This window comes from Tiliqua scincoides, chromosome 1, assembly GCF_035046505.1.
Source record: "Tiliqua scincoides isolate rTilSci1 chromosome 1, rTilSci1.hap2, whole genome shotgun sequence".
In the NCBI taxonomy this organism is placed as follows: domain Eukaryota; kingdom Metazoa; phylum Chordata; class Lepidosauria; order Squamata; family Scincidae; genus Tiliqua; species Tiliqua scincoides.
In genome coordinates, this window is record NC_089821.1 from 205961364 (window position 1) to 205985688 (window position 24325).

The 24325-nt window shown below is 41.8% G+C and overlaps 1 protein-coding gene across 2 annotated transcripts in view; it reads right to left on the bottom strand.

The window, feature by feature from the left end:
• The window catches only part of MED23 (mediator complex subunit 23), a 52189-nt gene that overhangs the window by 22731 nt on the left and 5133 nt on the right, over positions 1-24325 (bottom strand). Inside the window, exons 8-13 of one of the 2 annotated variants that reach the window (XM_066614630.1) lie at positions 22144-22213; positions 20639-20751; positions 18877-18972; positions 18251-18268; positions 6388-6588; positions 5545-5688 (exon numbers count right to left, since the gene is read on the bottom strand). In XM_066614630.1, the coding sequence (XP_066470727.1) occupies positions 5545-5688; positions 6388-6588; positions 18251-18268; positions 18877-18972; positions 20639-20751; positions 22144-22213 (642 nt within the window). The remainder of the gene's footprint in view (positions 1-5544; positions 5689-6387; positions 6589-18250; positions 18269-18876; positions 18973-20638; positions 20752-22143; positions 22214-24325) is intronic. The other variant, XM_066614639.1, reaches the window with a different exon arrangement.

Sequence of the window (24325 nt, forward strand, 5' to 3'; positions counted from 1 at the left end):
TGTTGGGAGGCTGTGCACGAGATGCACTTCTGGTTTTCAGAATGCAGTTTCAGAAGGATCTGGCAGGTCTTCTGAGGATCAGGGAGGCCACATTCAGATAGCCACGACTTATAGATTTAATTATCCGGGGGTTTTGGTATTTGCGGGTCCGGGAACATAAGAACAGACCTGCTGGATCAGGCCATAGGCCCATCTAGTCCAGCTTCCTGTATCTCACAGTGTCCCACCAAGTGCCTCAGGGAGCACACCAGATAACAAGAGACCTGCATCCTGGTGCCCTCCCTTGCGCCTGGCATTCTGAGGTAGCCTATTTCTAAAATAGGCCACTGATCCCCTGTGGATTCAGAGGGTCAAGTGTATTTAATTTAAATTTTGAAACAATTCTGTATGTCCTCAATAACATTAGCACCATCTACCATGCTGTTGCCCTATGCCTGAAACTGTTTTCTTTGCTCTCTTGCCAAAGGCCTCTCTAAACCCACTTCTCTGACCAAATTCTCTGAACCACCATATAGTCTCTTCTACATTCTGCTCCAGCTAACTTTCCATATTCTGAGAAGAGAGAAGCTCCCAAAACGAATATAGAACAGTATATATCCACGGCCCTTTGTATCTATGGATTCAGGACTCACGGATTTCACTATCTGTGGGTCCCGAACTCAGGGATCAGCCGGACCTTCTGGAGGGTGTTCTGAGGCATGTGAAGGTCGTGTGCAGCTGTCAAAGGCTTCAGAATGCCAAAAAAAACACACGCAATTTCTGGTTTTTGGTTGAAAACTGGAAGTTGTGATTTTCACCCTTCAGGAGACCTTACAAGGCCTTCCGAGGGGTGTGAAGCCTCCCTGGCCCTCAGAGGGCCTCCAGAAGGCTGAAAATTGTGACTTTCGGTTTTCAGTGGAAAACCAAAAGTCACAGTTTTTGGCCTGGAGGCCTCAGGCCTTCTGAAGGCATCCCCAGCCCTCAGAAGGTCCTCCGGATGCGACCAGAGTGCAGTATTTGGAGGATTTCAGGTATCCAAACCAGATGATTTCATTATCCGTGGGTTTCGGCATCCGTGGGAGTTCAGAGAACAGAATCCCTGTGGATAATGAGGGCTACCTGTACATTATAAAAATAGTCCACAGAAAGATGGAATGGTAGATTTTTTTTCCCTTTCATAAATATAGTCAAATATACAGCATTTCTTTTGTTAAGATTGCATCTTTAACAAGCGAACTGATCAACGGACAGTTCTGGCTCAAAACATATTTGGCTTCATCTCCTTATGAAAAGAACACTCTTGGAACCCTTCTGTGGACTGGTCTTTCAGGCTAATCACCAATTCTCCCCATTCATCTTTGCTGTACTTCATTCTAGCTTTCTGCTATCCCCCTTTGCCTTACACAGAGGCTTGCTCATAAATATTATTTAAGAATTTTATAACTTATTCAATTTCTCCTCTGCATAAACTATTGGTCAGCTCTGGAGAAGTCTACATGGCTGTGCTCTGCTTTTATCTCTGGGCCTGAGTGGCCCCTCATTGCACAGGCTACTGAGTAGCCTCATTGCACAGGCTACTGATCAAAGCAGTTCTCTGGCTCGTTAGGCAACATCTCTCTTCTTGCCCACCCCACCTGCACCAGACATGCGCTCTGATTGTTTTTTTTCCTCATTTGTTTAGGCCTGTAGCTTTTATTACCTAGTAATAAAAGCTGTAGATCCAGTAGCTGTAAAGCTACACCAGATAGTAAAAGGCATGTAAGATTTTAGTATCTGGTGAGGTGCCTCTTAATCCCAGTCCTCCCTCCCACTTCTAATTTTCACTTAAATCTTATTTTGTTTACTCCTCATTTAGTTTGTTATTCTTATAGATACTCTTTGAACTGTCATTCTGTCAGTGTTTATGTTTCGTACTTTTGAAATTCTGGGTGTCTCAATTATAAAGATTATAAAGAATAACAAAGAACAATTATAAAGATGCTATTTTCACCAGAGAAGGAAACGCTGTCTCTTTTGACAGATATTTTCCATTCAACTGTACACTAATTTATCCTTCAGCTATTTGCTCTTAAAATGAGCATGTCATCTTAAAATGCTCTCTCATTCTTCAGCTCGTTCTAACTTTTTCTAAACAAGCCAGGAGAGCAAATCATCATTTGTTTAAATCACAAATGGAAGCAGAATTGTGAAAGGAGGCGAGTGCATGAGCTTCAGTTTCACCTGAGTTTCAGTTTCATGGCCGGCAATATGTGCAGTGGCATATCTAGGGTATGAAAAGTGGGGAACATCTATCCTGGGTATTATTTGAAGGGGAGCTCCGGGTCCAACTTACCCATATTCTACCAATGGTGCATTTCTGCATCACAGCCAATGGTGTGTTTTTGCACCAGTTTCAGGGGATCTCCAAAAAGAGGTAAATGAACACTATTTATTTCACTATAAATGAACTTGGGCAGGAGGTCTGGTCTAGAGGGTAGAGCCTCCATTTGCCTGAAGATAACATCCACAAGGTCGCCAGTTTGAGGCCACCGGCACCGTGCGACCTTGAAGCAGCTGACAAGCTGAAGCTGAGCTATTCCATCTGCTCTGAGCGTGGGAGGATGGAGGCCAGAATGTGAAACCAGATCAGACAGAAACACCTGAATGTTGTGGTTCTTGAAAGAAAGAACCTTCTTTCATTTGTAAAAATCCCTATAGGGATTTAAATAAGCCTGCCTATGTAAACCGCCTTGAATAAAGTCTTGAATAAAGACCAAGAAAGGCGGTATATAAATACCTGTATTATTATTATTATTAATTTCTTTTTGGGGGGGGGGGTTTAGCAGATTTTTGCATAAATTCACTTGGTGGAATAGTGCTGGCTTCTTCCCCATCTCCCCTTCTCTATGTAGCTTGCTGAATAAATTCACATGGTGGGATGAACAGGGCTGGCATCCCACCTATGATCTCCTCTTCTCTATTTGGACTGGGGCACAATTTTGTGCCTGCCATGGGAGCCATTTCCCCTAGATATGCCACTGATTACATGTGAGCCTAAACACTGTCATTAATTTCTCTTCTTTCACAGATCATAATGACTGTTCCTCCAAACAATGCATTCCACTCACCTCTTCCTTTTTCCTCTCATGTTCATGGCTTAATGGAATACTTTCTAATCCAGTCAAACCATATCTTGTTAGCTATTACATCTAAACTGGAAAACTATGGGTGGTGCAAGTTGAAAATCAGGATTGTGAAGGAAGATCACAAAACAGTTTGCAGTTCAGATCAGAGGGCTTACCCAAATCAGTTTGCCAAATGGAATGGAATGGCAAATTATTGTTTTATTAGACCAGGAGGTATTCATAAAGTTGCACACTAGAGAGAAGAAGGGGTGGGAGAAGAAGGGGGTTGGCCACTTGTTCCTATTGCTCCACATCATGATTTATTAAGTTTCTGAAATGATTTGTGTATTTTAAGTATACAGGTTGTGCCTTGTTATCCACTGGGGTTCTGTTGAGGAACCCCCAATGGATAAAAAAAAATCAGTGGATATCAAATTAGTGGAAAAGTAACTGTGAAGACCCTTTCCCAGGTTTCCTGCTCCTCCACTGTCACCACAGAATGCATTGGTATATAGATGCTATACCGCATTCAGCCACTAGATGGGGTGAATAATGGACTCTAGTGGAAAGAAATTATAATTTTTTAACAAGAAGCTGGTAAATTGGATTTTGGTGCTTTTTTCCTTGTTACAAGGCATTTAAAGTTGGACCTTGGTATCAGTGGTGAATCAGGATACCAAATCAGAGGATACCAAGGTCCCACCTGTAGTTTTCAGCAATATATAAACAGAAAACGTCAGTGCTTTTTTGTAAAAAAAAAAAAAAAAAAAAAAAAAGGAGCAGGAACTCACAACTTGTTAATCTTTTATTTATTTATTTATTTTAAACAATTTTTTATTGGAGAAATAAAATATTTTTATGTGCTTTCCCCCAAAGATGAACTTACTTCTGAGTAGACATACATAGGATTGGGCTGTCAATCTCCACATCCCCTTCCCTCTAGCTACTTTTTCTACACATGGGGAAAAATACTCTACAGGTGCACTTGTAGCGTGTAGTATGTAGTGTGGCACTACTTCGAGGTGAGGAAGCAGTGAATGGATTCCGAGAAATGGCTTACATGAGTTCCATGTAGTAAAATTACTCTAAGCAACTGAGGGAGTAAGAACAAAAAAGGAATTCTTACACGAGAGTGTCCTTAGGTGCACACAGAAACAGCTACGTTTGCAAACAAGCAATTAAATACGGTTTAATTTAGGTAGAATACTCTGTGTCTTTGGGAAGGCGCTTGGCATGCAATTGTATGTTTCCTGCTGCCCTGAGCAGCTGCTGTGCACTGCTGGAGAGGAGCTGCAAACACTGGCTGGTGGAGGGCACGCTTGTGGGGGAAGGATGAGGAGGATCTCGGGCAAGGCTGGACAGCATGTACACACGTAGAATCCCTTTTCACCTGCCCTTAGCATGTGAAAACGGGTGCAGATATATATCTCTGCCAGGATTAAGAGCCCAATCCTAGGTATGTCTACTCTGAAGTAAGTCTCGTTCTAGTCAATGGAGCTTACTCCCAGGAAAGTGCCTAGGATTGCAGCCTAAGAGCCCAATCCTATGCATGTCTACTCAGAAGTCCACTTTAGTGAATGGGGCTTACTGTGGATAGGATGGCAGCCTCAGGGCCCAATCCTGTGCCTGTCTCCTCAGAAGTCAGTCCCACTAGAGGCAGTGGGGCTTCCTCCCAGGAAAGTGTGGAGAGGACTGCAGCCTCAGAGCCCCTCCTGTGCCTGTCTCCTCAGATGTCAGTCCCAGTAGAGGCAGTGGGGCTTCCTCCCAGAAAAGTGTGGAGAGGACTGCAGCCTCAGAGCCCTTCCTCTGCCTGTCTACTCAGGCTGCAAGGCTATGACACTTTCCCGGGAGTAAGCCCCATTGAACACAATTGAACTTACTTCTGAGTAGACATGCATAGGCTTGAGCTCTCAGGCTGCAAGGCTATGCACCCTTTCCCAAGAGCAAGCCCCATTGAGCACAATGAGACTTACTTCTGAGTACATACGCCTAGGCTCGTGCTGCAGATTGGCACAGGGGCTGCACCAGCCAGCTTCCTTTCCCTCCTCCTCCGCCAAGCCAGTACCTGGGCGTTCCGTGGGTGCTGCAGCCTGTCTCCCTGGCTGGCTGGCTGTCCGTCCGTCCTCCTCGGCGTCGGCACGTGTCCCCTGCGCCCTTCACCGGCTTGGAAGCTGCGCAGGGAAGCGGAGCGCGGGGGGAGTGGAGGCGGGCTGGGCTCAGGCGAGAGCTTGGAGATGGGGGCAGGAGGGGGTCGTTGTGCGGTCAGGCAGGGGCCAGGCACCCGCCCACCCTGCACCCCTCAGCACCCACCCAGCAAATGCCTCTGTTTTGCTCCCCCCCCTCCTGGAATGCCTCCGAAGGGGAGGGGCCCCTGCAAAAAGGTGCCAGAACTCAGTCCCCCTGCATTCCATTAGAAAAAAAGCCCTGGAAAACGTTAACCATGTTTCATGAATATACTCACTTCTTTTTCAGGGTAGAGGAGATCAAAAAGTTTCATTACAGGGAGGAAATCAGCCAGTGCATTTTTCTGAATGCTGCCAGAGATGAATTGCAATAACACCCACATTAGATGATCTCTGCCCTTGATTAGGCCTCGTCCTGCCAACTGTAAAAGATACATTAAGCAGCAACATCTTAAATCTACATCTGCTTAAATCTACACTCTAAAGGAAAAAATGCCACTGGACACCTGTGCTAATTTTCTAAAAAAAGAATTTGCTTATTCTTGGGAAAGCAAATATTTAGTTTAGACCTCATGGGCCAATATCCCACTTGTAAATGTCACAATGTTAGCATTACTATAACATGCTCACACGGATCTTAGTGCTGGAAGGATGTACTTTTAACACATTTTAATAAGGATTTTAACAAATCAGGAAGCTCTCTAATTCATATACATAACATGATGCCAACATAAATATATAGCCATGACACTCGGCTGCTCTGATAGCCCAACCGGCCTAACCCGAATGGTTTCTATAAGTAGAACAACCCAATAAACTTTATTCAGCATATTTTGCACCTCTTGACTGTTTTCTTCATAACACTAGAAACTCAGCACTAAGCTTCATTCTCACTACGTGCTAAAATGTTCCTTTGTCCTGATCTATAACTTATCATGTGCAGCACTGGGATGGTAAGGATCTCCACACTCACCTGTCAAACAAATGGTCAGTGTTAGGTTTGGGGGGACGTGTAAGGTATAATAAGCTTGGGACAGGTGAGCTGAGTTCAGAGGGACAGGTGAGCTGAGTTCAGAGGAAAAGTTATCTACTCTGACCTCTGTTAGCGGCAGGTAATCTACCTTTTGATGAAGAGACAGGACCATGTGAGGGAAGCTTGCAAACTGAAAAAGTACAAAGAAGATAAGCTGACTGGAAAGGTGTTGCCACAACAACTGGCTGGTTCCCCCATCGTCAAATTTGTCCTCGGTCTCGGAACGCTCCATTGCATACACCACAAGATCCACCAACTGGTCCTCTAGGACAGGGCATCGCTGCTTGTGCTGCAAAGGAGAAATCAGATACAGGATTCCAATGGACTAGCAACTATAAACTTAACTCTGTTCATTTCAGTACAGTTAGTTGACAAATCTGGGAAGCATGAAATGAAGTCTGAACATCAAAGTTTATCAGGTAAGCCAAGGAATTAAAGCTGTCCTATGTTACAGGTAGCAGTAATTTTTTCACCAGCCCACAATGACTCATGAAGACAACAGGCATCCAGAAAAGCCGTTTTCTAAAGTTACACATCCAGGGCTGAAAGGTGCTGTGTAAGGGTCAAACACTGACCCTTAGAAACAAGTGTGCAATGAATGGGCCTCAGGCTGCAAGTTCCTAGTGCTGCAAACCGCTCAGATACAGCAACAGCTAATTATGGTCTTAAGCTGGTTTGCAAGGCAAGCAAATTGCCGATTTGGATGCTCCAACAAACTCACTGCAAACCAAGAAGTAAAGAATCATGTGGCACTTATGAGTGAAATGAAAGTGTGCAAGCCTCAGACTTGGTCTCCTAGCACCAAACCATGGTGCTTACTTTACAAGCAGCCTGACAAATTATGCAGAAATACTGATGGTGCTGTAGCTCACCAGTTGAACACCTTTCTCTGTTTTTTGTGCTTATCCAGTTGGGAAAGTGCTGGCTCCCCTTAATTAAAGTCTTCAGACTATGTAATGCACACAGTCTGAAATTTGAAACATGCCACATCTCTGCAACTTGTAATAAATTTCAAGAAGAAAGTCACCAAAAGCTGTGCCGATTTAAACAGCCTCCTTGCATTTATATGGAAGACAGAGTCATCCATATAGAGCAGGGGTGCTCAAACTTTCAACTTTAGGGATGCTGGACCTTTAACAAGTGTATAGAAGAGAGAATTGCAGCAGGTGCAACTTGTCATCCCACAGATAACAAGCTACACCTGCTGAAATTCTCTCTTCTATACACTTGTTAAAGGTCCAGCATCCCTAAAGTTGAAAGTTTGAGCACCCCTGATATAGAGTCTGTACACCCTTTTATAAAATTGTTTTAGTGTTTTACCTGGTGTACCTGTAACATAACACAGCCTTAATATTAAGAAAAGGTATTATTTTCAAAGGACAATACAGAAAAGGAACAGAGCTGCTCAAAATCTAACCATGAAAATGCCGTGTCCCTTTCTAGAGGCAAAAATGGAACTCAGTGCAAGTTTTTGATTGAAAAAGAAAAGGGGAAGAAATTTGCCATAATATCCAAATGTGATCTACTCGGTACATTTTAGGGCCCCTTTTTGCAAATGGCTTTGTTGATTAGCAGGCCGCCTAAAATACCCCTTCAAATTAAAAAAAAGGAAGAAAAAAGAAAGAGAAAAACGGAAAGAAGATTGTTGAAAAAGGAACTCAGTCTAACCTTAACCAATGTGGATAGCTTTTTGCCATGAAAAAGGGATTATGTTTAAAAATTAACAATACAATGCAAGGATGGCAATACTTTGGACAAACGCTGAAGACAGCACTCTCTCTTTCACATGCTCTTTGCCAGCTCAAAACTGCCAAATGCTACAGTCTAGCAGTGCTTTCTTGAAGCATGCTTAAAAACGGAAGACTTCTAATCAAAAGGAAAGCATTAGTTGCTTTTGACCCTCTCTTTGGAAAAACACAATGCCATTATCACATATCAATCACGTTACAGATTTACAAAGAGCAATATTAACACCACCAGTTGAGAATACTTTTTTTCCCAGAATGTGTCTAATTATGAAAGCAGAGCAGAATGCAACAGACAACACTACAAACTATTTCATGATCCAGCATGCAAAACTACTGTGTACAGGGCTTGAAATTCACTATAATTTGATAGAAGGCAAATCTCCAAGACCCCAACAATGCAAGCCTGCGTCAGATTTGAATCAAGGGATACAACCATCAGTTAATGTAAGTGTCAAGGAGCCAGGATTTCTAATGAAAACAATTTCTTGAATGACTTCAATTTTTTTTTAACAGCTTAGAAGGAAATACAGAGGCCTGGTTTTGGCTTCTGTAAGACTACATATAACTTGACCAGGAAATGGAACCCAGGGACAGGGCGCACAGATAGTTGGAGCAATTGAGGTAGCTCCTAAGTTCTAAAGAGAAAAAAGGTTCAGAGAACAAGACTGATAGGGAGGGAGCCTGCCTGCTATTTTGCAAGGCGCAAACACTCTGTCACTGACGACAGGTTTTATCTTAGATGCATGACATACCCCACCTGCACTGGGATTTTCCTTAGCTGAAGCTAGGCATGGAGTCAGCAGCACGTGCTGCTCACTGTGGATCAATTTTTCTAAATATACTCATTTCTAACACACTAGTAGATTCTGCAAGATGGGAAAAAGAGCAGTATATGAGGGCCTAACGCTCCCCTCCCCTCCTGACATTGGCATGAATGACTGGGCACCCTATGTAGTGCATAACATACCTCGCTGATGGGGGATCTCTTTGGATCTATAACAATGGTGGGCATTTTGCTAGATTAGAATAAAAAGCACTAAATATTAATGCTTAAAAAAAACCTGGTTTCGGTCAGACAAGTGGTCCTATACAGCATTCTTTTCAACACAACGGCCAACCAGATGCTTCTGGGAAGCCCACAACCAGGGCAGAAAGGGAAGAGCACTCTCCAGCTGTTACTTCCCCAAAAATGATATTCAAAGTACACTGTTCCAAACAGACATCATTGAATTTGCTTAATCTCCTTTTTCAAGACAGCTGAAGAAGTGGCCACCACCACCTTGTGGTGGTGAATTATACAAGAGGTTTTTCCTTTATGTGTCCTAGTGCTAGGATTATGAAGAACAAAAACTTATCTTACCGACTTAGTCCATGGTATATATGATTTCATAAATCTCTATCATATCTCTCTTCAATTATCTTTTTTTCTAAACTAAATAGCTTCCAGTGCTTTCCTCTTTCCTGTAGAAAAGGAGATCAGGGAATTGAAGAATTTGCCCTTTCCACTACTTGAGTTAATCAGAACCATATGCAATATTTCAAGTATGTTCACACCATAATCATTAAAATACAGTGGGCTCTCCTTATCTGCAGGCTTGGCGTCTGCTGATGCTGAGCCTGTCCCTCAGAGGACTTCCCAGATGCAACTGGAAGCTATTTCTTGTTTACGCTGGCAACTTCTGGTTGTGTCCAGGAGGTGTTCTGAGGTGTGGGAAGGCTGCATGCAACCTCTCCATGCCTCAGAACACCCCGTGGCCACGACCAGAAGTTGCCGACGTGGCCTCTGGTCACATCCAGGAGGCCTTCTGAGGAGTCTGGCATGACCTCCGGAGGACCCGGCATGTACTCCAGATAAGTAATTGCATGTACCGGCATGTACTCCAGATAAGTAATTGCAAATCAGCTGGAAAATTACAAAAATGTGAGAACAGGTACATATTCCAACTGACAAACCTATTTCTAAGACTTTGTGACGGTTCCAATTCTGCACGAGAGTAGGCTAAAAGTACAGAATGCATCAAGAGCTGCCGAATTCTGTTTCCTAAACATCTTGCTTTAGAGTCCCCCTCCTTTAAGCTAGTATCTAGCTTTGTAAGACTGTGAAGCTTAAAAGTGTGAGAGCAAGGCCTGCTAGATCTCAGCAGCCATTCAGACAAGTGGCTCAACAGGATTTTCAGTGATTGGAGACAGATTCAGCATTTGGCAAATCAGAAATTATGTAAACCAGCAAAAATGCAAAATAAAGTATAGAAAATGTGTATCTTTGTAGAAGCCAGCATTTCTTAAATTTGGGTTACCTCGGTGCAATTTTCCCCTCCCCCCTTCTTCCACATGGAGCACGCACAACTTTTGCTAGAGTTTCAGATGCAGGGAACAATTTTCTTCATAATGTGCTCCATCAGCCCTTTCAGAGTAAAATGGGGGAAAGGGAATAATTACTGATCCATCTTGATCTACTGATTCCAAATGCCTCAGAGAAAGAGTTAGGTACAAGCATAAAGTAAGAATGAATGAAAATGATATTTCACTACCCAAGGTCAATTTTCCTCAATTGTCACGGAACCAGAGGTAGCATTTCTGGCAGACCCAACAATAAAATACATATATTTTTTTTTTCCAAACCAACTGAATCTAAATGCTTTGCTAAGTTAAATCCTATGAAAACTACAGGAATTTAAGCAGCCCTTAGGACAATAAGGAGAACGCAACAGACAAATGCAGCATGGAGTACAGTGTGCTTATTCCTGCAATCTGAATTCCTACCCCCTTTCTTAAATACAAACTAGATAAAGTAAAACCAGAACAACCTTCTTATAGCCATCTTGCACCTTATGCAAAACAAAATGTTTACTGTTTGTCCATGCAGTGAATACACAAACTACTGAAGGCTAAGATGCATTGGCAAGTACCTGGTAGATCTAAACTGGGGAGAAATGGTTCTAAGCAGCCTTCTGAGCATATTTTCAATACATCAGTGATGAAATATTTAACAGTTGTGATTTCTGGGAGGATTTTCCCTCCAATTCTAAGGTGCTCAGGTTCTGGTGAAGACCAGAAGAGATTTTGAAGAACTCCAGAAGGATCTGTCCAAACTGAGAGACTGGGCAGCAAAATGGCAGATGCCTTTCAATGTAAGTAAATGTAAAGTCATGCACATTGGGGCAAAGAATCAAAACCTTAGTAATAGGCTAATGGGTTCTGAGCCATCTGTGACAGATCAGGAGAGAGATCTTGGAGCCCTTGTGGACAGCTTGCGGCAGCAGTGAAGAAGGCTAATTCCATGCTTGGGATCATTAGGAAAGACACTGAGAATGAGACAGCTAATATTGTAATGCCGCTGTCCAAATCGATGGTTAGGCCACACCTGGAGTATTGCGCCCAGTTCTGGGTGCCATATCTCAAAAAGGATATAGTGGAAATGGAAAAGGCGCAAAACAGAGCAACCAAAATTATTACTGGGCAGGGGCCCCTCCCTTATGAGGAAAGGCTACCACATTTGGGCCTCTTCAGGCTAGAAAAGAGGCGCCTGAGGGTGGGACATGATTGAGACATACAAAATTATGCATGGGAAGGATAAAGTGGATAGGGAGATGCTCTTTTCCCTCTCACATAACACCAGTACCAGGGGACATCCATGAAAGTTGAGTATTGGGAGAGTTAGGACAGACCGTAGAAAATATTTCTTTACCCAGTGTGTAATTAGTTTGTGGAACTCTTTGCCACAAGAAGTAGTTATGGCATCTTGCCTAGATGCCTTTATGGACAAATTTCTGGAGGAAAAGTTTATTACGGGTTATAAGTCATAGTAGGTATGTGCAAGCTCTTGGTTTTAGAGGCAGGCTGCCTCTGATTGCCAGATGCAGGGGAGGGCACCAGGCTGCAGGTTGTGTCTGTTGTCTTGTGAGTTCCCTGGGGCATTTGGTGGGCCACTGTGAGATGTAGGAAGCTGGACTAGATGGGCCTTTGGCCTGATCCAGCGGGACTCTTGTTATGTTCTTCTGAAGGAGAGCCAGGACCAGGGAAAAGATCACCAGGACTGAGGAGATTTTCTCTCACACTCTGCATGCTTGAGACTGGGCAAGACCAGGCAAACCACTCTCTGGTAAGCAGAGTGAAAGCTGCTAGGTAGAGCCCCAGGGAAAGAGAGAAGGGACCAAAATTAAGTCAAAAGCATCAGGTTTTGTTCATGTTAGTTTGATCTCCTCATCCAATTGTTGGGAGCTCACGGTTACTCCAGCTTCAGGAACATTTACCTGTGAGAAACCAAGTCTGTTTAAATCCACCCCTCCACTCAATAAAAACCTCTCTCTTTAAAACCTCTGCCATGTTCTCGCATCAGTGGATTTGTCAGTCTCCCCGCTTGGCAGGTACTACAATCAGAGTGAGGGTATTTTAATAATTCTGAACAGCATTCTTGGGAAGGGGTTTTGCCCAGGGAACCCCTCTGGGAACCAGATCCCTTGGACTGGTGGCAACAGACTAGTTCGACCAGGCCTTATCCCACAAAGCTGCACGTTAAACCAACTGAAACAGTGGGGGACAGGAAGGGAGTGAGTGCTTAGCATTTGGCATCACTGCCCTGAATTAGCAGGTGGTCACTAATCTTGACAACATCTTTCCATTAGATTCCATTATTTACCTAATCTAGTGGCTGAATGCTGTATAGTGTCTATACTAATGCATTCTGGGGTGACAATGGAGGAGCAAGAAACCCGGAAGTGGGTCTGTAAAGTTACCTTTAATCCCGAGAAGCTTGCAACCAGTGTGGTTTAACAGTATGAATGTAGAAGGAAATTTTGGCACTTTTTTTCCTCTTGTTACAAGGCATTTAAAGGTGGACACTGGTATCAGTGGTGAGTCAAATCAGTGGATACTGAGGTACAACCTGTAATTTCATTCCATTCAATTCTTATTCATCCTATCTAGTGACTGAATGCGATATAGTGTCCATACCAGTGATTTTCAATCTTTTTAAATCTCAAGGCACACTGACAAGGCACTAAAATTGTCAAGGCACCCCATCAGGTTTTTTACAATGGACAAGGCACACCATGCTGCCAGTGGGGAGCTCACATCCCCACTGGCCCTACTAATAAATGATCTTCCCCCAATTCCTGTGGCACACCTGTGGCCACTCACGGCACACTCGTGTGCCATGGCACAGTGGTTGGAAATGGCTGGTCTATACCAATGCATTCTGGGGCAAGAATGGAAGAGCAAGAAACCCAGAAGGAGGTCTTTTAAAGCTATTTTTCCACTGATTTTGTATCCACTGGTTTTTTATCCTCTGAGGGTTTTGGAACAGAACCCCTGTGGATAACGACCTGTACACTTCTCTACCCCTTTGAATGTTACAGTACATAAGCCTATGAAAAATATGAATGAAACACATCTGAAGTATGGAGAAGTCTGAAAGCTTACCTAAACTAGAAGCACATAAGAGGAGAAAGTTATATTATGTAACAGATGCCACTTGCAGATGCAGTGATATTTTAAAAATAGGAATAAAAACTATGCTTTCAAATATTTAAGGGTCCATAGTTCTAAAATGGACAGAAGCTTGGACACAGCAATAGACACAAATGGACACAGCAATAGAAGCTCAGTTTTAACTATTCTGGGCACCACTTGTAAACTTTGGCACAGGAGCTATAGTTATGATTTTTATTCTAAATAAAATATACTATAGTAGTTTGTTTTGAAGACTATGCAATGTGTCTGCCTACCTCAAGGAATGCTACTATAAGATGCACAGTTTATATACTTTAACCTCAGTATACAGACCCACACAAAATTTCTGCTCAGGATAACTATTCAAAACCTACCACTTCTGAAAAAAATATTGTGTGTGAGGGTCAAAAAGGGGGCCCAGGAGCCAAAGGAGGGGAGCTGGAAATTTCTGTTATATCAGAAAATGTCTGCAAATATTGTGTGAATACTAGCATTCATATGTTGTGAAACCCTACATAGTTTTATATATCCTAATTTGTAGAAATGATGATGATCCAATGAGCACATGAAATTATGATCCAATGGAGACAGGAATGGGCCCAAAAGAAACACTGTACCCCAGATAAAATGCTCTAGCCCCTTTCCACTGCAGTTTCAGATCAGAAAAATTTTCTCCCCTCCAAAATGTTTTTAATCTTGGTACACTATTAACTTCAAGGTACATGTTTGTGTAAACTGAAGGTCATGGATGTTTTGAACAGTGCTTCTTTTTATTTGGCCATCAGCTAATTTCCCAGTCAATCATCTTCACTGAAGCCTAGGTATTTGGGTGTGGTGGAAAATCATGATGTCTTAGATTTTGGCAAAACAACCATGTGATAGCTCAATCAAGAGATTCTTTTCACTTTAATCTTTTCATGGATAGAAATACACTGTAAATTGTTTTTTGGAAAATGTGAAATAGCGCTTCCTCAAATTTCTCGGTGTGCTTCCTCAAATTTCTCAGCAAGCTTCCTAAGGACTCGATTCTGAATGTTGCGTGCCAGCTCACCGCCGGTGCACAGTGTTGCAGACGTGCCATTAGGCACGCCTGTAACACTGCCTGGCCAGTGCAGGCACTGGCTCAGTGTGAGCCTGTGCTGGCTGAAGACAGGCGACCACTGGCCAGAGCTCCAGGCAATTGCTGGGCGAAGGAGAGGTAAGTGGGTGAAGGTGTTATGGGGCTGAGAGAGGCAGGGGAAGGCATAGAAGGGGAGGGAGCGGGGCAGGAGGGGGCAGAGATGGTGGCAGGGCCTGCCACCATATCCCTACTTCCCCTCTGAGCCCAGGTAACCTGACATGGGTCTCCTCAAATCTGCGCCTGCTTAATAGCAGGCACAGATCCAAGGAGACCCATTGGGACGGCCTGGGGTTTACAAGGGGTAAGGGAGTGTAAACTCACTTACTTCAACTAGCGCTGGTGGTTCTTCCCAGCCCCTTGGGATGAAGTGGTAGCCATTTTGCTACCACTGCAGCCCTGCGAAGCTCAGGACTGGGGTGTAAGATATCCAAGTTTCAAATGTATTTTAGATCACCTAACAGCTCAGACAAGAGATGGTCTGGTGCATTTTGATTAACTGAGTATACAGCACAAGCTTAAGCTGTTTATTTTCCAATTATAAAATCTGTATGAAAAGCATCCCCCCCCCCAAAGTATGTTTCTCAAGGTGAGGGGCTCACCACTGTGACTAGATACTGGTATGGGAGAGATATACTACAGAAGTTTCCTAAAAAAAGAATTACAAAGGTTTTTTTCCTGAGAATCAAAGGACGATGAAAGAGTACCACAAGATCCAAGGGAGCGGAGGCGGAGAACTCAGAAGCTCAGTGCAGGAGAAACACATGTTCCTCCTTATTGCGCATTCCAGTGCTATTCTCTTAATAAAATGCACCTTTCTTTCTAAGACTATTTGGTCATAACAAATTAAGGTATAAGAACAGGGCATGTTCCTCATATAGGTCCCTATGCAAATGTAAAATCAAATGTACAAACATCAGGCAGAGTGAAGCAGATATACTATGGGGATGTGACAGGACAGGTAACCATGATCCTTTGCTGTAAATAGAATTTAAATACCTCACAAGGTTTTGAACTTTAAAGCTTGTTTCTATTTACCAACTTCTGACTAGCATGCGTAGTGCCACATTGAAGAATTGCTGGTGGAGCTGTATATATTTCATGCTACAATGTGAAGGTAATTTCTCAGGGCCTGAAAGTATCAAGTACTGGGACACACACATTTCTTAATAAATTAATCTACATCCAAACCAACTTTCACCATTTGGTGTCATTTGAAGCATCAGCCTTGAACTTCCACCAAGCAATGTCACACAGAACCCTTTCATGCTTTGTCACTGACAAATGAACAAAAATTTCACAGACTTATTATGGCAGCACACCTACAATTCAGTTTGCCAGTGTTTCCATTAAAAACCATGAATTTCAGAGTCTTGTTACTTGGCCATAAAGGTTTGCTCTGGGTTGAAATTGTAACCATATTTTGAAAGTGAAAATACTTCACAAATCTTGGCCTTTCACCAGGTATGTAAAGGGTTTTAATATATAAAGAGCACAATATTAAATTGTCATTTCTGAACTTAATTGCATGAAGCTTCTGACAATGTTTTCCTCACAAAAACATTTATTCTTACTTTACAAATATTAATACAGTAGGAAAGTGAAAGAGGCTGCATGTGGAGATTATATAATATTTTAGTTTGGGAATATTAGAGTGTACTGAGAAGAGAAAGGGTGAAACAGGGCTTTTTGTTAAGGTAATTAACAGGGCCTTCATATCTGGTGAACTCTGAGATGCTCATCTTTTCTCTCACTTCAGCCACTCTGTAAAGGGACACTATGATTCCTATTAAACAAATAGGAAAGTGAAGCTGCGAAACAGTAACTTAGCCAAAGCCAATGAGGTAAAATACTTTCACAGGAATTTGTATGATTTTCAGGTTTAAGGCCTAATTCACACTTTACACAAAAGTTGCTTCTACTGCATATACCAGTTTTTGCAATGTTAAAGTACAAAAGGGAAGTATAAAGTATATAGTATAAAAATGAGAATGGGAGCAGTGCATCATTTATGCACAGTCAGGAATATACAGTGGACATGGAAGTTATGATTGATTTATGGTTCCCTGGCTCATATAGGGTGTGCCTTCCCAATTTAGCCCTGTAAATGCCAATATATATGTTAATAAAATGTGAATCAATACACTGTTCAACACTAACTGTTTTCATCATTTATTCCTTTCACACCTCAATTAACACATTTTCTGTAATGCAAAATTTTGTGTGGTCTCTAATGCACATGTAGAACATAAGCATTTCTGGGCTTCTCCATTCATTATGTGGGGGAAGGGACACACTGATGCACACAAAACGTTGAGTGTGCCCACTTCCACTGAAGTGAACCTGAAAAGGCTTACCAGCTTAAGGCTTGAGACCCAGAATGGTCTACTAAGACTGGGCCAGGGTGTTGGTCGGTGTTACCTAGGCATGATCCAGTAAGGGAGTATTGAGCACATGTTGGACTTCCCCATTGCCAGCAATTGTTAGGAAAAAGTTACATGTTCACAGAACTATGCCTGTCACAGGAATCCAGTGAGCACGTCAGACTCTGCATAATGCTCAATGCCTTTTAGACCAGGGACATAAGACATTCCCCAAAAAGCAGGGCAGCACCAATGATATGAATTATTTTAAAACTTAGCACTAAACAAGTTGCAAATAATACAAGTCTAGACTTGTATCCATATTCCTATCAATTAGGAAATTAGATGTCAAAAACATCCTGTGAAACATTAGTCCTACAACTAGCACTGTATGATAACTTGTTTTTAAATTTAATATTGATCACTGTGTGAAACGGTTATCTAATCTTTAAGTTAATACTCTAAAGTGGAGCTGTGCATTATTATGCCTTTGCAAAGTACATATGTTAAAGGTACACCAGACTGTGGAAATGAGAAAATAAGATTTTCTTCTTAATGTAACAATCAAAGTTTTAGCATCAAGCAAATGTTATGGTCAAGTATGAACCCCTGAAATGAGTTTTTATACAATGAAAACACTGACACAACCTTCACTATAGTATTGCAAACACCAACGCTATTGTACTTTGCCTAAATATCACAAGGGTAAATTAAAAAATAAAAAGGCCAATATTTAATTATGTAAACAGACAAATGATAATAGGGTAAGAATTGTTGTATTTTAAAACAACTTTTCCTTTTTTCTGCGCCTGTGCTTAGTCAGCCCATTTAGAGGTACTCAAAGGGAATTTATCATGGAGGCTGAGAATGACCTTTCCTAGTCAAGTTGAATTTTCATTCATAAATCTTCAGCATATTATGATTCAATGGAAGGAATCTTCTTTCAGATTACTATACAAATAGAAATGGGAGGGAAGAGGACATTTTATTGCCTGAACAAAAACATCTATGGCGGGTTAGGGAAGCAACTCAAGCCAATTATTGAACTGGTTGAAGTTCAGACAAACTTCCTGTTTAAAAAGAGCATATTCTTTTTAAACAGGAAATCTGTTAAAACTTCAGATTGTTATTAGGAAATTGACCTGATCATATCATGTAATGGTTCCCCAATTTCAAGCCCTGGCCAGACATGTATTCTCGAACTGGAATCAGTGGCTACAAAGCAGCCAGCGTATCGTTAGTCACAATACAACAGTAAGGTTGTGAACATACCTGCGCAATGTTCAAGGTCTAGAGCATTGGAGGATGGGCAGGACAAGACAGGACAGAACAAAAATAAAGGAAGAAAAAAAGAAAAGACAAAACAGTGACTATGAGGCCAGCCTCAAGTTACCCCAAGTCAGACCAGGCCCTCCCACATGGTAAGGCAAAAAAAAAAAAATAAGTAAAACTTAAAAATAAACTGACATCAAATCATTCATTACCACTGAAGGCAATGAAAACATGCCAAGGCATTCAACAGACAAGTTCTAAAGACCAGTGATCTAAACAGCACATTTATCACCACTATAACCCCTCACAAAACAAAAATTATACACCTGCTGTAAGTCAACATCTGTCTAGGGTATATTTGAGGCTGGCCTTATAGGGGAAAAAAGCAATGCCAAAAAAACCATCTTTAACAAATCTCAACTTTTCAATTTAGATACCTTTAAAACGATTATGTAAAATGATAGGGATAATTGTGTCCAATTAACCTCAAGCAGTAATACTGAAGGAAGAAAAAAATAATGATCTGATCCTCAACTGTTTTGCTTAGTTAGCTACAGCAAAGGAAAAGAGAAAAGAAAAGTGCAGGTTCTACACAAAACAAAACACAGTACAACATAATACAGTACCTGCTTGTTTAGACCTAGCATATTGCAGACCATATCTCTGGAATACGGTTGCTCCAACACATACCGCAACAAAGCCGTCTGGGGCTCAAACAGATCCTTGGGGAATAAAAAGCAAACACCCAACGTATTGAAACAAAATTAAATTTAATTAAAAAAATAAAATCAGATTCTTCATTCAATTAAAACATTAACTTTAACAGATATTAAGTTTGCTTGCTTCTCTTGTCCAATGTCTATATTCACAACTCTTGCTTTGGGTTTTCCTCTCTCAAACAGAATTAATGATTTACAGTGCATTTCTAGGCATGTCTACAGTACTTAGCTGCACTGAGGTCAATGGGACATGCAAGGTAGGTGTCTCTAGGACCACCGTCTTAACATCTGTCTCCATATGAAATCTACCACTGTGATTATATGCCATAAAAACCGGTTTGTTACTGCCAACACAGCAATACACAATACATAGTAATATTCCACATCTGAAGCTAAGAAACGGTTCACTGAAGCAACAGTACTAGCTTCATTTCCCCAGCTTTATATACTTGCTCTCTCGGCTGTTTATTTTATTATTGCTAAGGTTTACTGGCACGTACCTAGTAATTTTTTGTGTTTTTTAATAACATTTTATTACTGCAAAGGTTTATTGGTGTGTACCTAGTGTAGCAGGCTGCAGCTTTCACCACCTCTACTTTTGCCACGGAGACAATACAGAAAGGACCTGCTTATTTTTCAGTCTGACAGATAACTACACAGGGGCGTAGTGAATGCAGTATGCTTACAATTCACCTCTATGTACCTTTTGAGTATTATTATATGGTACATAAATACTGAAGCCCCTTTTGGGGGTACTACAACTAAATACTACAGCTATCATGGCTGCCCACTTACTGTTTTCTAAACACACTGAGAACCTCAAAGCATTTCCCATATAGATCCATGATAAGTTTGGGCAAAGCAGAGGTCATGTTATTTCTTCCAGACTATGGAGTCCTATAGTAAGCCCTGTCACTAGAGATGCATATACCTCTGCGCAGTAGGCTTGTGAATGTAGCTGATTGCAATGGGGTAGAGGCATCGGCTGTATTCAATAAGGAAGAATTCTGAGCTTTGCTATGTATGGTTCACACACCTAGTTCAACTGAAGCAAGAAGGGATTCACAAACTGTGCTTGGCCTTGACAGAACAATAAAATTAGCACTGCTGCTGACTCTGACTTCCGGGGGAAGGAATAGGTTCTTGACTGAGATGTCACACTTTTTCAGAGACCCAAGACCCAAGACCCTAAAGCCTCTGCCCCTCTCCCCAGCCTCAATCTCAGGAGAAGCGCTATAAATTTTGGTGGTTTTTAAGTTGACAAGATTGTCCACCCTGTTCCAGACCACAGAAAGGGCATGAGAATTTCCTGACTTCAGAAAGGTGAACATGAGGCTGATGAGAGCTTCTCATTGCTTCACTATCCTTTTGAATTTAGCACAAAATCTGGTAAATAACCCCATCTTTTCCCAGGCTCAAGAGAAGGGTGGAAGTCTTGTCAGAATAAAAATAAGCACCTGGAAGTGGCAAGAACATTTCTGGATTCTTGGGAGCAGGCCACATTAATGAACTAAATCAAGACTGGAAATTACACCTTGAATATTTTAATACATTATGAAACTCAGATAATCACTAGTACCTTAATCTATGTCAAAATATTCTATTAATTTTTTTCTCCATAGTTCTGATTTAGAAATAAGGCTTTCACAACTGTCACATGCACAAATACCTTATCATAGGGCAAAAGACCTCTCAGTGGGAACCGAAGAGTTGTTGGATCCAGCTTCCATGAATTGCAAATAGCACCAGAGTTATTTACTACAGGAAGAAGACTACATCGCCCTACATGTTTTAGACACCAAAAAGAGAAAAAGGATTCAAGGCATATCACTCTCCAAACCTTAAAGCATAAAAACCTTGAAATCATTAATTATTTTTCATATATTTATATTGATGAATGCTTGCACTGCAAGATGTCAACAGCTTGCATTCTGTAGACATTTTTAACTACGAGTGGAAAAACTCCCTCCCCTAACTACAAGACTGATAAAAATATAAAAAGCAAAGGAATGTTCACAATGCCGCACATGGCTTGGCTTGTTCTGTGCTGGAGTGCTATCCTTTATTAACAAACCTTATGTTCTGGGTTTGATTGTTACACATATAGATGAAAAATTTTCAGACATTTCTAGTAGTCAGCATGTCCTGTGCTACAAATGCCTCAAACGTCAGCTTTCTAATTACTCTCAGTGTAGCTTATGGTCGGTAAAAGAATTACAGAACATTTCCCAACTCATGCTTATTTTTATATTTTAAATATATTAATATTAAAATAAAAATAAAAAGAGCCTGATCCTTCTCAGATATGGACAGTGGGGGTGCAAAGAGTGGCTTAGGCTAATGCAGACAGTAGGGTAGTCTGTACATGGCAATGGCCCAGTTCAGATGTAATGGGAAACTGGGGTCTTCTAGTTTTTATATGGGCCTTTACAAGTTACTAGCTTGCATGTTCCTTGCTCCCCTGCTTGTTCACGTGTGAGAATGTTTTATTTTCATTTTGAAATAAATGAATAAATGAATACTGTAGTTAAGGATCAAATCAGGATTTCCCACTCTAGTTTGATCCTAGTTTGTTCCTCTTATATGCGATGTGATGTAATGTAATGCAATGTAAATGAGAGTTCTTAGTTTCAAACTTAATGCAGACTTAAGCAAAAGATTAATTGCTCCCCATACTCTTGGTATGGAAAATAGCAGGAGTGGGATGTGGAAAGCACAATCTTCATTCATGTAGCAGTAAATCACGGCTTCCCATTATGTTGAATCAGACAACCCAGCTATCCGATTTTGCTTGGTTGCCAAAGAAATCTTCAAATAACTTACTGCTACTCAAAGAGAGCAGTGCTGACCTCTGAAGCTGTTATAGATGTGAGAGGCCTACAGGATTATGTGTGGAGAGACCATTGATCCTGCTTTCTTCAAATCCTTGGATGTGCTGCATAAGAGGTCTTACAGCATACCACTGTGAGACACAGCTGAGGCCACTTTACCAGCCCCAATTCCTGGCAATGGTACAATGAACAGGGGCAGCACCTTGCCTCAAATACCAGGTTTTAAGGACTCATGGCGACTTAGTGGAGTTGAGGAATAGGTTGCAAGTTTAGCTCACATAAAGACACATCAGCTACACTCAAAAGTTATGGCCTAGCTGTCCTTGTACTACTAGATCCTTACCACAGATGGAATTTATTCTTGCTGTAGGTCTGAAGGAATCCACAAAATCTGATACCAGGCTGCCCAGCAACTTAAAAGGAAAAAAAGAAATCAAGTTGAACAAGAGGCACACATCAAGGAATTACTTTTCAATTTATAATGAAAAGAGGTTAATCAGCATTAAAAGCAGGGCCATCATAGCCATTAATGATGCAGCTCACATCAATGCAGATGGTGGGGGAATGCAGATTCAGCCTTGTGTTTGTTTGCCACCACATCCCCCCAGCCTGTCATGGACTGCTTCCACTCCCCTACCTAGGACTGGGACTGCATGAGGAAGGTGTGAGATAAGTGGATAGGGAAGCGGATTGATGTGGATCGGTCTACCATAGGCTAAGGGAGGCTTAGGTCTAGGTGAAGGACATACCCCTCTCAAAACTGCGTGGACAGTGCAATCTACCTATCTCGCCTCACTCTTTCCTTACACAGTTCCTATCAATTTAAAGGAACTGCACTTGCAAGGAGCAAGATAAGGGGAGGGGTAATCAAGCAATTTCTTTGCCAATCCTTGCAGAAAACAGGAAATGTGGTGCACTCAGAATTCCCAGCATGACTTGCACTTTCCGTTTTGACTAAAAGGGCTGCACAGGAGTACAATAAGTACCTGTGGTTTGGTTGGGGGGGATCAGTTCAGCCACACCTGATTAACCCAAATATATTTATACATCCATCTGTAATTTATTGTTGTTTACAGAAGCAGTACTTTGAGTTCAAAGCTAGACCAGCAAAACTAGGGTCATATAATCCAAAACATAAACAAAATGACCTCTGACCCCCATTCGTTCCAAGTATGAATAGCAACAGCATCTGCTTCTCCTCACATTTTGCATCTCAACTACTCTCTTCAATGTGCAAAGCAAAACAAAACAAGAGTAAGTAGCTCACATGCAAAAAGAACTCCAGGAACCCATTCTCAACATAATGACAAGGAAACAAGAAATTCACAACTGTGGCAGGGAAATGCACAAAGTCTACTTTGCAAATGTACAAAGATGCCAAGAAACAGGAAACATAAGGCATGTGCACTTCCTAATCCCACTCCAAAACCCAAAACTTCTCTTACTGGGAGATGGTGTTGATGGAGGAGGGGATTAAAGAGCTGTTGCCCCAAGTTTTCAGATGGATGGTGAAAGCAGCTGAAAGAGGTGCATAATGGGCAGCTATAAAGATATCCATAAAGGGTGCATAAAGGCATCCTTTGAATCTATGGAACAGACCAAGAAGGAAGTTCTTGTACAATTGGAGAAGGGCCTTAGTTACAATAACATAAGCAGAAAGATCTCATTCAAACTCTAGATAGAGCTAAGAAGGAGCCTGTCTGAAACCTTCGAGAATCACTGTCAGCATAGACTGGCCTAGATGGAACAACAATTTGAACTGCTATAAGGCAGCTTCATATGTTTATCTAAATATTCAACTTTCTTGCTGTTTAGTTTTGAGTGATCTGTGATCAAGAAGGCCTTGGTATCAGTAGCAAAAGTCTGCTCAAGTAAGAATATAGCGTTCTTGTCTACTCAGTATGGTTGGGTAGTATCTCAATGGTGCTTACACTAAGTTTACTTAAACAAGGTAGCTATTTTAGGGCCCAACTCTAAACTAGGTATCAAAAGGTGCTGTAAAGATGCCACCTGGAGCTAGATAAGAGCTCTGGGTGGAGAGAGGGCAGGGCAGGGTGAGGAACAAAGACAAGAGAGGGGTGGGACTGCCAGAGCTCTGCTCCAACACAAGGCCAGACACGGAGTCTTTCAAGTCTGCGCTGGCAAAATAGCCAGCACAGACTTGAGAAGCACCATTGCGAATCTTGGGACGAAAGTTCCTTTCCCCTGAGGAGACCTCCAGTGGCCTCAGCGGTACTGTTAGATGCAGCAGTCGGTGTTTTGGTGCCACTGCTCCTGACAGAGCTTCCCCGCCTCTGAGGATCTGAAAAGAATATCTTGTGACTGTTACCATATAACATACTATGAGCAACCAACTTGGCCTTCATTAATCATACCTGAAGGATTTTCTGGTTTCTCAAACTGTAGAAAATATTTTTGATTTCTACAGAAAGATTAGAAATCTTTCTAATCTACATGGGGTGAGATTAGATACATTATAGGGTTATCTAGCACAAACTGGGCTCCCAACTCAACAGTGGCCATGC